The 14,547-nt window shown below is 35.0% G+C and overlaps 1 protein-coding gene across 1 annotated transcript; it reads left to right on the top strand.

Moving 5' to 3' along the window:
* Positions 1-1,401: 1,401 nt before the first annotated feature.
* LOC132726426 (methionine aminopeptidase 2-like) lies at positions 1,402-14,368 on the top strand (the record flags this gene model as incomplete). The annotated part of the gene is given in 4 exon segments (XM_060711741.1): positions 1,402-1,596; positions 9,087-9,179; positions 10,115-10,165; positions 14,260-14,368. Coding segments are annotated over 4 exon segments (392 nt in total), but the record flags the coding sequence as incomplete, so codon positions are not given.
* Between the last annotated feature and the right edge of the window lie 179 nt (positions 14,369-14,547).

The raw sequence follows: 14,547 nt of genomic DNA, 5'->3' as shown, positions 1-14,547 counted from the left end.
AAACTATAACTGTACACCAAAAATTAAAAGTCTTTGGGAAACAAGAATATAAGCATTTATGGGACGTAATGGGCCTTTAAATAAATAAAAATATATAGAATATTTGAATATATTTAAAGATACAGTGTACATTCAATTGATTTGACATAATTAATATATAGATGGTTCCAGTGGTATACTGTCCTAGGATTGAAAGAAAATTTATAATAGTCTGAAGTGCCTGTGAATAACCTATGACGTGATGTTCGGGAGAAGGATGTCACATATTCTTCTATGAGGATAACAACCAGACCATGGTGAATCTTATAGAAAAGGGATAACCTAGCATCTATACGTCTGAGTTCCAGTTTACGAAACTTTTAAAAAGGGAGTGGAGCATGTCCGTGACGCTAGAGGTCTGACCATAATCTAGCTTTCCATCCATCGGGCTGCTCTTCTTTGGACATTTTCAATTTGACCTATTTGTATTTTAGTGTGGGAAAACCATACTTCTAAACCATATTCAAGCTGGTGTCTGACTAACGTCTGGTAAGCAATGGACTTTATGGATTGGGATTTAACCTTTATGTTTCTGCATAGATGATCATGTAGGAATCCTAAGGTTGGCTTGCTTTCTTTGATGTCCTGTTTATGTGTGGGCATCCCATGTATGGTTTTCTGATATATCCATGCATCAATTGGTATTTAGCTGAGGTAACGATTCTAATTGGACTCAATGAAGTAGTATTGTGTTGGGATAGGATCCGATGTTTCCTTTTTGTGAGGCAGATAACTTGACACTTGGAGTGATTTAAATTCCATATCCCACTCCAACTCCACTTTTCTAACCAATTAAGGTCATTTTGGAGGATGACTGATTGGTTTGCAGATGTCAGGGCAATGTATATTGCAGTACCGTCTGCAAACAAGCGAACCTGGGAATTTATGTTCGTAGGGAGGTAATTTCTTTAAAGAGAAACAGGAGGGGTCCTAGAACTGAGCCTTGGGGGACACCTGCGGATACTGGGAAGGGGTTAGAGCAGCTGCCAATTAGCACAACAGACTGCAGTCTGTTATCTAAAATATTTTGACCGATCTTAAAGTTTGACCTCTGATTACATAGTCATGTATTTTCAGCAGTATTTTCTTGTACTTTTCTTGTACCTTGTCGAAAGCCTTACTGAAATCTAAAATAATCAGATCTGCTTGTTTTTCTCATATTTTTTACTGAGGTGACGAGGTCATTTGTCAACATAACAAGTTGCGTAACACATGACCTTTTTTCCCTGAAACCATGTTGGAGTTGGTAAAGGAAGTTATGGTTGGTGACAATATGGAAGGGGAAACTATGTATTCCATAACCTTACACAAAACACAATCATGTTGGACATACATTTAGTACTCCGAAACCTGAAAATTAAGATTTTTCACATTGGTAAGTTTGCATGTGACACCGCTTTCAAATTCGCATGTGAAAAATGGAAAAAACAACAGAAAATGAAACTAAAACGGAGTTCGAAGAAGTAAAGAATGATGACAGTGTAAAACTTGAAGATACAAATGCCGAAGATGGTGAAACACAAAAGAAGAAGAAAAAGAAACGGAAGAAGAAGAAAGGTTTTCATTTTTCGCTTTTTGTTTACCGATCTTCGGATACGTGTGATAATTCGGACAAATTTATATAGTTCGACTTCGAGATATCCGTGCGGACATCTGTTCCTATGTTATTTAAGACAAGATGTTCAATAAATTTGACTTTTGTTCAAGTAAGATTTTAAGAGACAATATTCATTAAATTTGTTGTTGGGAGCGTGAATTGAATGAGCATGTCAAAAGTTATGTAATACCTGTAGGATACCTGTAGGATGATTCTGGGCTCTGATGGAAGGGCCAAGCCCTTTTTAAGCCCCTCTTCTTTTGACAATCTTTCAGTACTTCTTCTTATTGCTCTCACCACTTCTATGTTTAATTATATATACTTTTATCTACTTCTGTTCACTCTGCTATACAATTATAACAGCATAATTTTTCAATAAACATTTTAAACTTTATATGGTGTGTCTCCGGTCCAGTGTTGGTCTAGTTTTATTTTAAATTCATGAACACTTTTTGAGTCTACTACATTTTTTGGCAAATTATTCCATGTTTTAATTACACGTCTTGAAAACTGATATAAGCAATGAGTTGTTCTGCTACGAGGCATTTTCTAAGGTAGAACTTTACAATTCACGAATTCGAAAACCTAGCTAAACGCCGTTTTCCGGTACTTTCTGTACATAGCTCTGGGGAATTCGCCTAATGGAGTGTAAAAGCGAACTCGATGTTTTTGGCCTTTTTTAAAATTAAATTGAAATAAAACAGTTATTTCTTTATATAAAAATAATTAAATATCATTGTTAGAATAATTCCATACAAAAAATAAAGTAAATACACAAGTTTACGCAGAAAATAACCTTATTTATTATGGAAGATTCCACCACGTCTGTTTAATTTTATTGATTTTCATTTTAAACAATTTATTTTTTGAATAATTTGCAATATATATTAAAGGAATATTGATAATTTTCAAAAACATCAATTTTCTTCACCTTAAACGGTTAAATAATGATAGAAAAATAGAAATATCACGTAACTGTGTTATGTACTTCATTTGGTGTAATTCCCCAGAGCTAAAACGGTAACGTACCGGAAAACGGTGTTTAGCTAGGTTTTCGAAAAGGTCAATTACAGTAATCAGTATTTATTTATCAGGAACAAGACACTTCACCTCCAGTCATTTCAAACAATCGGCTGCAGTTCCCCACCAAACACGTATTCACGAATTCGAAAACCTAGCTAAACGCCGTTTTCCGGTGCTTTCTGTACATTATAAGCTCTGGGGAATTCACCTACATGTAATGGAGTGTAATAGCGAACTCGATGTTTTTGGCCTTCTTTAAATTGAATTGCAATAAGAGAGTTATTTCTTTATAAGAAAATAATTAATTATCATTGTATGAATAATTTCATACAAAAAATAAAGTAAATACACAAGTTTAAGCAGAAAATAACCTTATTTTTTATGGAAGATTCCACTACGTAAGTTTGAATTTTATTGATTTTCATTTATATAATCAATTTATTTTTTTGAATAATTTGCACTAGATATTAAATGAATATTGATAATTTTCAACAACATCATTTTTTTCACCTTTAACGGTTAAATAATGATAGAAAAATAGAAATATCTCGTAACTGTATTATGTACTTCATTTGGTGTAATTCCCCAGAGCTAAAATGGTAACATACCGGAAAACGGTGTTTAGCTAGGTTTTCGAAAAGGTCAATGTTTTCCCCCCTTAACAGAGGTAAATGTTCCCCTCCAAACAAATAAAAACTAACAGAAAAAATGAAAAAGTTATCAGGGCTCCAGATAAGATGCGTATACGCGTAAATTACGCATGGAAATAACCCATTTACGCATTCAAAACAAAATTTAAGCGTATGAAAACGCACACAAAATTCAGGTTACGCATTGAGCAACATTTCTTTCGCGTAAACGTAACCGAAAGCAAGCGTCTACTGGTAACTTCCTGTATTTCCGACCATCATCGGTTGTTATCGTATGCATAGTATGGTGGTGGAATTAACTTCGTTTGAATGCTTTGCAACGTCTAACGGTAACTTCCTGTAGTTCCGACTATCATCGGTTGTTAGCGTATGTATAGTAAGGTCGTGGAATTAACCGGTACAATGTCGCTGTCAAAAGTTAAAACGATTGACTCGTATTTTCAACCGAAAAAAAATCGACCCAAAAGTAATTGTGACGGTTATAATTAATGAAATAATAGCGCTGCCACGTATGAGCAACAGAAACATGCCTCAGGTTCAGCTAAAACGTATGCCGTTTGGAAATGCAAGATTATAAACCAAGAGAGTCCAGAAAGCAAAAGAAATGACTTTGACATATCTTGTATTACACGTATAATAATACAATAAACATGGAAGCATAATAAATCTTTTACTCTTTTACATACATTTTAAGGAGTAAAAATACTCCTGTCAAATTTCAGATTTCAAGTTTTACTCATTCACAAAAAAATCAATGAGTAAATACTCATTGCCCTAAAAAATTATCTGGAGCCCTGAGTTATGCTTTTTTGGACAAGTGAAACTGATATGTTTCACAGCCTTTTGTCAGGGGAATATTGTACAGTACAGCTTAAACAATTTTTCCAAAGTTTCCTGATCGCAACGATTTTTTTTACGGGTGGATTTTCACTGTGCAGGCCTATTTTCCCCTATCCCACAGGTCCGAAGATGGGCCCCATACTCCATCCAAATTATGTTGTTTTTTTTTCCATATTTATATTTTTGTTTTGTGAATAAAAACAGGATTTTTAATAAATATCAGTTTAACATTTGTACACATTTTAGCCTGTCCTTGAATTTTTGATATGACAGAAAAAGCTGAACTGTTTAAGTAAGATTTATTTAGATTTATTTTAACAATTGTAACACTTTGAATGCTAGCATATTTTCTCAAATTGGAAAATTTCATGAAGACTTTTTTTCCAAAATTTGACATGTGGCGTTTTCCAAAATAGAGGAAAAAGGCCTGCTGTGATGTCCCTGCAAAAGTTGTAATTTTCCGCTCATCACCTGATCGGTTGAAATTCATGCTGCGGGATATCGTCACCATGGATTGCTTGAAATGTTGCACAATAGCACCATTTATACATAAACTTAAAACACAAGCTTTGTTTCCGGGTTTGGTTCATTAAATTTGTGTATGAAAATTTCCAGCGGTAGATTGCATCTGCCAGGTTCTATTGCATCGATGAGTAGCTCTGAATTTTTTTTTTTAATCACTGCAAATGTAACAGATCTGTACTGTGACATATGACTGTTCTATCTAAAATATATCTGACCACATTGAATTGCAAAATGATTTGGCTTCACTTGAACAATAGGCAACTCGGATATTGAGAACATTTAATATCTGCTTGTATTCTGGCTGTATTTTGTGAAATGTAACATATCTTATACATTATTCCAGCAGGGCTCATCCGGAAGGGCGATTCAGGCGATAACTTCGCCGTGTATATTTCCATTTCGCTCTCCCAATTGATCAAAGAGAAGTCAACATCGCCGATAAAATCTTAATTCCCAAGGAGTAATTACTTGGCGATGTAAAGAGCAGAGATTGTATCCGCCCATATGACGACTGCTCATTATCATTATCCAATCAGAGCGTCGCTTTATACTACCCGTCTACTTGTATGCTAAGCGATAGACCGCCTACTCTAATCATAATAAATCGAGCATCGGCCCGAAACGGGTTTAATTGTGTGACAGTTTTGCGAGTTAATACCGATTAGGCGATAATTATAGATTGTTTTTTTCCCGATCATCTGAACACGTGCAAATCTTCCCTAATTGATATACACGCGGTGTTTAACCCGAGTTAGGCGATGTGCAATGGGGTTTCACGGCTATCACAAACTGTTAGTCAATTTAAAATAATCAATTTCATTCATGATCAGCGACTGGATTAAAAACTTAATCATATTTTGAATGATTTCAGTCCGTTAACATCAATTAAAAATTGTTGTCGCTCACGTCATGGCTACGAAATGCCCAAAACTAGCAGTAAAAGAGTACTGATTCTGATACATCTACGCGAAAATTTAAGAAAGCCAATTCGCAAAAATCTTACGATTGGTATGTTGTAGACAATGAGAGTGTTTGGCATTGTTATCTTTGTAGAAATGCCAAATTTGACACATCTTACGCACGTGGGCACGACATCCCGGAAAACTACGAATAATGATCGGCATGCATATCATGTGTACATGTATATAACAACAAAATTTGTCAGGAAAGAAGTGTTCTTATTGTTTTAATATAGATATGTGTTTTAATGTCAAAATATGACGCTCAGATTAAGATTTATCACTATTGTAAATATTCAAAAGCAATTATTTATAAAGATATTACGAGTTTAACATTCATGAAAATAAAGGGGGTAATTAGAAATTTCTTTTCTATAATTTCTCAAGTGGCATTTTTCAATAAGAAATGAATGTATATAATTTTAGTGATCAAATATAATGTGCACAAATGTTTGCAGTAACATATTTTACATATTCTTCCATGTTTTGAAAATTGTTTTATAAGCATAATTATATTGCACATAAATGTGGCATAACAACATGTAAGGTCTTAAAAAAAGTTCTGTATTTAGAACAGATTAGGCAGATATTGTTAATCAATATCCAATGTAACTTATATTGAAAGTAATAATGTAAAATTAATCTGGGACATAAGATACAGAATTAATTTATTCATCATAATTTTCTTACACATTATTATCAATAATCTACATGAAAATACATAAACAAATATTTAGAGGAAGCTTATAAATAGCTGATAAATAGATTGTGTTTATATTATAGTTAAAGGATGTATAGCTATGCATGTTAATGCATACACATTGGGTTGTTTCCCTTCTCCCTATTTTTCGCGAGGAAGTCACTTCTCCCTAAAATTTCCACCCAGGATGAGCCCTGATTCCAGTGATCCTTTACTTTAGTTGATTTTCCACTTATCCTGTTGTATAATCAAATTACAATTATTTCTACTCATCCTGCTATAGCTGTCATTGAATGATTCAAGGCAAGGCATTAATCAACATTCTAACACTATCGGAAATTTTTCTATATAAACAAAGAAAGCCTGAAGCGTGCATTATTCTACAACAATGCACTCGCCGTTCTTATTATCTCCCTGTATATTTTCACATTGAGGGCGCCATTTTGTTTGAAAAATATGATAAATAAAAACAATTTTTTGTCGAATTTTGCTGTGAAAACTAGCTAGAATGAAAGAAAATGGTCTTACTAAGAAAATTAATCCGAACACCAATATCTTTAATTCAGTTGTTAACGCTGTACAGACGTTTAAAATGTTGTTTACGTGACGTCACAATGTAGCGCCAAACAGCACGTGCACAACAATCAAATCAAGTACGCTATTTTAATGTCGCAAACGAGTTAAGTTTTACACTTATTTCACTTTTAATAATTAGTATTTCGCTTGAAAAATTATAGAGTAAAATAAAATAAACAAACAAAGATTTATCAACGTTTTCAAAATTCGTTATTCTCAAAATGTTTCTACACACGGTAGATTTAACAACAGTTTTTTTTTCAACCCACTGGAACAGCCTTTAAAGAACGTTTCTATTGGAAACTCTTAGGCGAAAACAAATTTAACCACCAACTATAAAGTCCAACTTTATTATAATAATAATATTTTTCTTGACGTGTTAGAATGAAAATAGATATCTATTCTTCATGCATTGTTGTATAATAATGCACGTTTTTCGTTCAAATGCTTTGTAATTAATCACTCAGGCCTATCGGCCTTCGTGATTATATTACTACGCATTTGAACTCAAACCGTGCATTATTCTTCAACAATGCACTCAGAATTGATATCTATTTCCTAATTATATCAATATAGGATAACAAATATCACCGATACACCAATATATCGATAATTACCTAAAATTATATGTACTTGTGTGTCATTCACTTTTATACCTGTTCCGTTCAGTGGCTTGTTTATAAAGGCCCATTGCATGATTTTTATCCAGACCATTTTTTTTCATCATTGCTGTGAAATATTTCCACTATCTAACAACAGATAATGTTAGACATGGGCACCTGCTTCTGTATATGTTTAAGGTGAATTTTCCTAATTTCTAAACATTAAATTAATAAGTCTTCATATTGCCCCTTCCCATCAGTACATGTACATGAAAAACTTTTTATTGTCAAAGCCATTTACATGTAGGCTATGTCCATGAAAATGTCATGTAAATGTAGGCACAGCCATTTTTAAGTAGGTCTAAAATTTTAGCAAAAGTTGTCACAAGGTTTTCCAAATCATTTAAATCATGGAGAAATTGATGAAAAGAATTGTCATTGATTAACATACATACACAACGATAACAAATTGGCTGGAACTTCTTGCCGACTAAACAACAAAACAATTTGCTATATCCCTCTCATTTGATATATAACCAGTGATTTTTCCCCCTGTATTTTACAGCTAAATAAAGGCTATTTCACCTAGCTCAAAATAGGTTTATTTTTCCCATAAAAATGCTAATATTTTCTCTTAAAATGCCATGTGCACATTCTTCATGAGAGCAACTAACTTATATCAGCTTGAAGACAGAAAGCTGTCCCTATAGATTGCCTCTGTTATGTGCCATGCGTGTTAAATTGAATTGAATTTGAAAATATAATCAAATGAGTCGGGGAAATTCCTTTCTCAGTGGTTGGAGTTTCATTTTTCTGATTTGATTTTACATGCTATATTTTCCCCTTGAGAAAGCCACAGGTTGTTTTGAAAATTGAAAAAAAAAATCACTGATGATACTACATGTATGTTTATATTATTTCCAATTCTTTTAACATTGCTAGACTGACAGACTATAAAGTTCTTTATATTTTATGCTAGTCTAATATGAATTTTACTAGAATCGGGCTCCGGCTTTGTCCATTTTCTGTAGACTGGAACTGCCTTAATCATGGAAGGCCCCTTTATAAAGTGGGAAAAAATCTGTTTTACCTGCTACCATGGAAAATAATTGTTGCAAAGTATTGTTAGCATTCATTGTTCATTCTAAACTGTGCCATTGCACCTGTAGTTCTCTAAAATACAAAGGGGTGCAACTTTTTCTCATCAACAAGTATATCATGTATCACATTTTGGCAAGATTGAATATTTCTGTCCTTTAAAGAACCATCTCTGCTTGCCAAAACTGTTTTCTGTGAAGTTTTACAGTTTCACATTTATTCTGGTGAATAACTTACAGCCATTTTTGATCTTTTGTTGATAATATTTCAGAGATAATTACTCTCAGAGCATACATAGAGGAAATTCAAATGACCGGTGTAGGTCAACATTCTGGTGCTGTATTGATTAAAAGATAGGTAAAGAGGAAATGCGTATATCCTAAAGACGTCAAATTCCTGTTGCTAAAATGACTAACAGGAAGTGAAGTATCCTGTTTTTGTTTTGCGTTGTAATGATTTTTACATGTATATTTACAGCTGATGATGAAGGCCAACAAGGGGAGGTTAACAATATCTCTGACAAACTAGAAAATCAGAATATCATAGAAGGAGCTGAGGGAGAAACTGCAGGTAAATATGAGAATAGTTAGCTATCTGAGGTCTAATCCTTCACCACTAGAAAATCCCCATCGTTATCACCTTATACAGAATGTGGTATTTATTAAAACACCTGTTAACTAGGGGTGTCAAGTTTTTTTTGTTTAAACAGGTTCAAATCAAGACAGGGACTTTGGATTCTTTCATGTGAGGAAGCTATCCAGCTAGCTTACAGAATGTCAGTGGTTCTGCTCAGGTGCCCGTTTGTACCTGAAATAATGCACGGAAGGGTACCTGAGGTCTTCCTCCACCAGTAAAGCTGAAATGTTGCCATGTGACCTATTCTGTATCAGTGTGAAAAAACCCAATCAAACAAACAAGATGAAGTTGTAAAATCGAAGAAAATGTATTTTTTTTACTTTATTGATATCAGTGTTATTGATTTTATCCAGAATATAATAGTGTAAGTACTTTATTTTGAATTTTAAAGATCCTGTATGTTTTGTGATTGATATTGTTACTGTGTGTATACCACACTTGCAAAAAATCATATATGTATATAATTATGCAAATAAAACAATTTTCAAACATCAAACAATATGTAAAATGTGTACTGCAAATATTTGTGCACATTATATTTAATCAATGAATAACATGCATTCATTTCTTATTGGAAAATTTGACTTAGAATTTATAGAAAGTAAATTTCTAATTACCTCCCTTTATTTACATGAAATGTTTAATTAGGTAATATCTTTATAAATAATGCTTATTGGAACTTACAGTATTGACAAATCTTAATTTGAGCATCATATTTATGAAATAAAACCATGAAAAAATTGTGTTACAGCATCTTTAAGGCTTTAAAAATCTGTTGAAAAACTTGAAAAATTGTTAAACCTTGTTCAGAAAATTTGTGTGAACCAATATATATTAAAGATAATTGTGACTGACATTTTTCTATTTAGAAGGAGAAGATGGAGAGAAGAAGAAAAAAAAGAAAAAGAAGAAGAAAGGAGGTAATTGTGCACTCTCATAGTAAACCATGTAAATAAACGCATGCTTTTGTAATTTTTGAAATTTAATTGTTTGTTTGTTCTTTATCAACATTCATATGGTATACGATAAGGTCCATTATAATTCAGGAGTAACACCATTGTAACTTTATTGTCAACTTGACTGTAAGATTGATGTAAGGTTATATGTGGAAATTAATTTCCTTACATTATAACCGGTTAAAGATATGCTACATGTATGCTCAAATTTGATACTTGAAAATGCAGGTAAAACTATACAGTATCTTGTAAAATAAACATCTTTTTAGTACAAACTATTGAAAATTTTACATTTTAAATACTACGCACTTAATGTAAACACATTATGATTACATCATGTCATTAAAAAGACGCCAGATTTTTGAAGAATGGTCTAAATTGACGACAAAAAATAGGGAATGTAGATTCCAAAACATAGTTTATGCATTCTGTTATTCAGATTAGACAGATTCAGTTAGAATTTTCTAGATTTGAATAAACTTCTGCACTTAAAGTAGGTAATAAAAGTATTTTACCCAAAGATAAGCATAGTTAATATCTTTAAGGTTGTCATAGATTTTCATTATACTTTGCCGCACTACTTTTGTATGTAAATGGTGCTTTCTTATAGGTTGACGTCTGTGACCTCATTATTATTATGCCCCCATTTCGAAGAAAAGGGGGTATATTGCTTTGCACTTGTCGGTCCGTCAGTCAGTAGACCAAATGGTTTCCGAGTGATAACTAAAGAACCCTTAGGCCTAGGAACTTCAAACTTGGTATGGTGATTGGTCATGACCAGTAGATTGACCCATATTGCTTTTGGGGTCAAGGGGTCAAAGGTCAAGGTCACATTGACCTTGTAAGCAAAAAAGGTTTCCGATCAATAACTAAAGAACCTTAAGGCCTAGGAACTTCAAACTTGGTATGGTGATTGGTCACGATCAGTAGATGACCCCTATTGATTTTGGGGTCAAGGGGTCAAAGGTCAAGGTCACATTGACCTTGTAAGCAAAAACGGTTTCCGATCAATAACTAAAGAACTTTAAGGCCTAGGAACTTCAAACTTGGCATTGTGATTGGTCATGATCAGTAGATGACCCCTATTAATTTTGGGGTCAAGGGGTCAAAGGTCAAGGTCACATTGACTTCTTGGGTGAAAACGGTTTCGGATCAATAACAAAAGAACCCTTAGGCCTAGGAACTTCAAACTTGGTATGGTGATTGGTTATGACCAGCAGATGACCCCTACTGATTTTGGGGTCAAGGGGTCAAAGGTCAAGGTCACATTGACCTCTTGGGTAAAAACGGTTTCGGATCAATAACAAAAGAACCCTTAGGCCTAGGAACTTCAAACTTGGTATGGTGATTGGTTATGACCAGCAGATGACCCCTATTGATTTTGGGGTTAAGGGGTCAAAGGTCAAGGTCACATTGACCTTGTAGGTAAAAACGGTTTCCGATCAATAACTAAAGAACCTTTAGCCTAGGAACTTCAAACTTGGTATGGTGATTGGTCATGACCAGCAGATGACCTATTGATTTTGGGGTCAAGGGGTCAAAGGTCAAGGTCACATTGACCTTGTAGGTAAAAACGGTTTCTGATCAATAACAAAAGAACCCTTAGGCCTAGGAACTTCAAACTTGGTATGGTGATTGGTTATATCCAGCAGATGACCCCTTTTGATTTTGGGGTTAAGGGGTCAAAGGTCAAGGTCACATAGACCTTGTAGGTAAAAACGGTTTCCGATCAATAACGAAAGAACCCTTAGGCCTAGGGACTTCAAACTTGATATGGTGATTGGTCATGATCAGTAGATGACCCCTATTGATTTTGGGGTCAAGGGGTCAAAGGTCAAGGTCACATTGACCTCTTAGGTAAAAACGGTTTCCGATCAATAACTAAAGAACCTTTAGCCTAGGAACTTCAAACTTGGTATGGTGATTGGTCATGACCAGCAGATGACCCATATTGATTTTGGGGTCAAGGGGTCAAAGGTCAAGGTCACGTTGTACTTGTAGGTAAAAACGGTTTCCGATCAATAACGAAAGAACCCTTAGGCCTAGGGACTTTAAACTTGATATGGTGATTGGTCATGATCAGAATATGACCCCTATTGATTTTGGGGTCAAGGGGTCAAAGGTCAAGGTCACATTGATCTTGTAGGTAAAAACAGTTTATGATCAATTAACTAAAAACGCTTAGGCCTAGGAACTTCAAACTTTGTATGATGATTGGTCGTGACCAGCAGATGACCCCTATTGAGTTTTGGGTCAAGGGTCAAAGGGTCAGGTCACATTGACCTTGTAAGTAAAACGGTTTGATCAATAAATAAGAACACTTCGGCCTAGGAACTTCAAAACTTGGCATGGTGATTGGTCCATGACCAGCAGATGACCCTATTGATTTTGGGTCAAAGCTCAGGTCACATTGCACCTTGTATGTTAAAATGGTTTCCGATCAATAATAAAAAACCCTTAGGCCTAGGAACTTCAAAACTTGGCATGGTGATTGGTCATGACCAGCAGATGACCCCTATTGATTTTGGGGTCAAGGGGTCAAGGTCAAGGTCACATTGACCTTGTAGGTTAAACACGGTTTCTGATCAATAACTAAAAAACGCTTAGGCCTAGGAACTTCAAACTTTATATGATTATTGGTCGTGACCAGCAGATGACCCCTATTGAGTTTGGTCAAGGGGTCAAAGTCAAGGTCATGACCAGTAGATACTTGATAACCCTTATTAATTGTTTGATCACTGGGTCAGAAGTCATGCATAATAACCTTATCACATGACTAATTGGCTGCTGATAGGGGGCATACATGTTTTACAAACATATCTTGTTATACCCCCGCACAACAAAGTTGTAAGGGGGGTATACTGGAATCAGGTTGTCCGGCCGTCCGGCCATCCGTCCGGCTGTCCGTCGGTTTTTTCTTGTCCGCCCAATAACTTAAGATTCCTTTGACCTTTAGTCTTCATATTTGGCATGGAGGTTAGTCATGATTAGTAGATGACCGCCTATTGATTTTGAGGTCACCAGGTCAAAGGTCAAGGAGTCACAGGGGCCTTTAACTTCAAAAAGCTTAGTCCGCCCAATAACTTAAGATTCTTTGACCTACAGTCTTCATATTTGGCAGGAGGTTAGTCATGATTAGTAGATGACCCCTATCGATTTTGAGGTCACCAAGGTTAAAGGTCAAGGTCACAGCGGCCTTGACTTCAAAAAGCTTTTCCGCCCAATAACTTAAGATTCCTTTGACCTACGTCTTCGTATTTGGCATGGAGGTTAGTCATGATTAGTAGATGACCCTATTGATTTTGAGGTCACTAGTCAAAGGTCAAGGTCACAGGGGCCTTGACTTCAAAAAGCTTGTCCGCCCAATAACTTAATATTCCTTTGACCCATAGTCTTCATATTTGGCATTGAGGTTAGTCATGATTAGTAGATGACCCCTATTGACTTTGAGGTCACCAGGTCAAAGGTCAATGTCACAGTGGCCTTGACTTCAAAAAGCTTGTCCGCCAAATAACTTAATATTCCTTTGACCCACAGTCTTCATATTTGGCATGGAAATTAATCATGATAAGTAGATGACCCCTATTGACTTTGAGGTCACCAGGTCAAAGGTCAAGGTCACAGGTGCCTTGACTTTAAAAAGCTTGTCCGCCCAATAACTTAAGATTCCTTTGACCCACAGTCTTCATATTTGTCATGGAGGTTAGTCATGATTAGTAGATGACCCCTATTGACTGAGGTTACCAGGTCAAAGGTCAAGGTCACAGGGACCTTGACAAAAAAAAAAGCTTTTCTTCTCAATTGCTAAAGAATGCCTGTCGGCAGTGTATTGATTTTGACATTTTCACATTTGAATCATGTAGAATACATAACTTAGCAATGCACTGGCTTAGTAACCTCAGATTTGGCAGGGAGGTTGTCCTTGAGCTCTAAATGGCCACTGTTGATTCTGACAAAGTGGTATGCGGGGGTATTCACGCCATGATAGTGGCAGTTCTAGTTATTTATGTTTTACAGAATTATGCCCCTTTGTGAAGATGATAAAATTTTTATTTCAGGTGCAAATAAACAACAAACAGATCCACCGTCAATATCAATAGCAGAGCTTTATTCAGATGGTAACTTCCCAGAGGGAGAAATTTTGGATCATCCTATTGCAGCTAATGAGTAATTTTATCTCTATTCTTGATGTTTGTTGTTAGTTTTTTGTTGCCCAACATATTACTGACTTGTCAATTTGTTGTATCATGTCTTTACAATGAATTTCCCATAAATTTGGCACATCTTGATTAAAAATGCTGTTAATGGATGGGGCAGTGTGGGTTAAAGTTAGTTGAAATGAAAGA

This window comes from Ruditapes philippinarum, unplaced genomic scaffold (assembly GCF_026571515.1).
Source record: "Ruditapes philippinarum isolate M1 unplaced genomic scaffold, ASM2657151v2 ctg19567_1_1_1_1, whole genome shotgun sequence".
Taxonomy (NCBI): Eukaryota; Metazoa; Mollusca; class Bivalvia; order Venerida; family Veneridae; genus Ruditapes; species Ruditapes philippinarum.
Note: the sequence above shows the minus strand (reverse complement) of the source record. Positions and strands in the feature narration are given on the sequence as shown.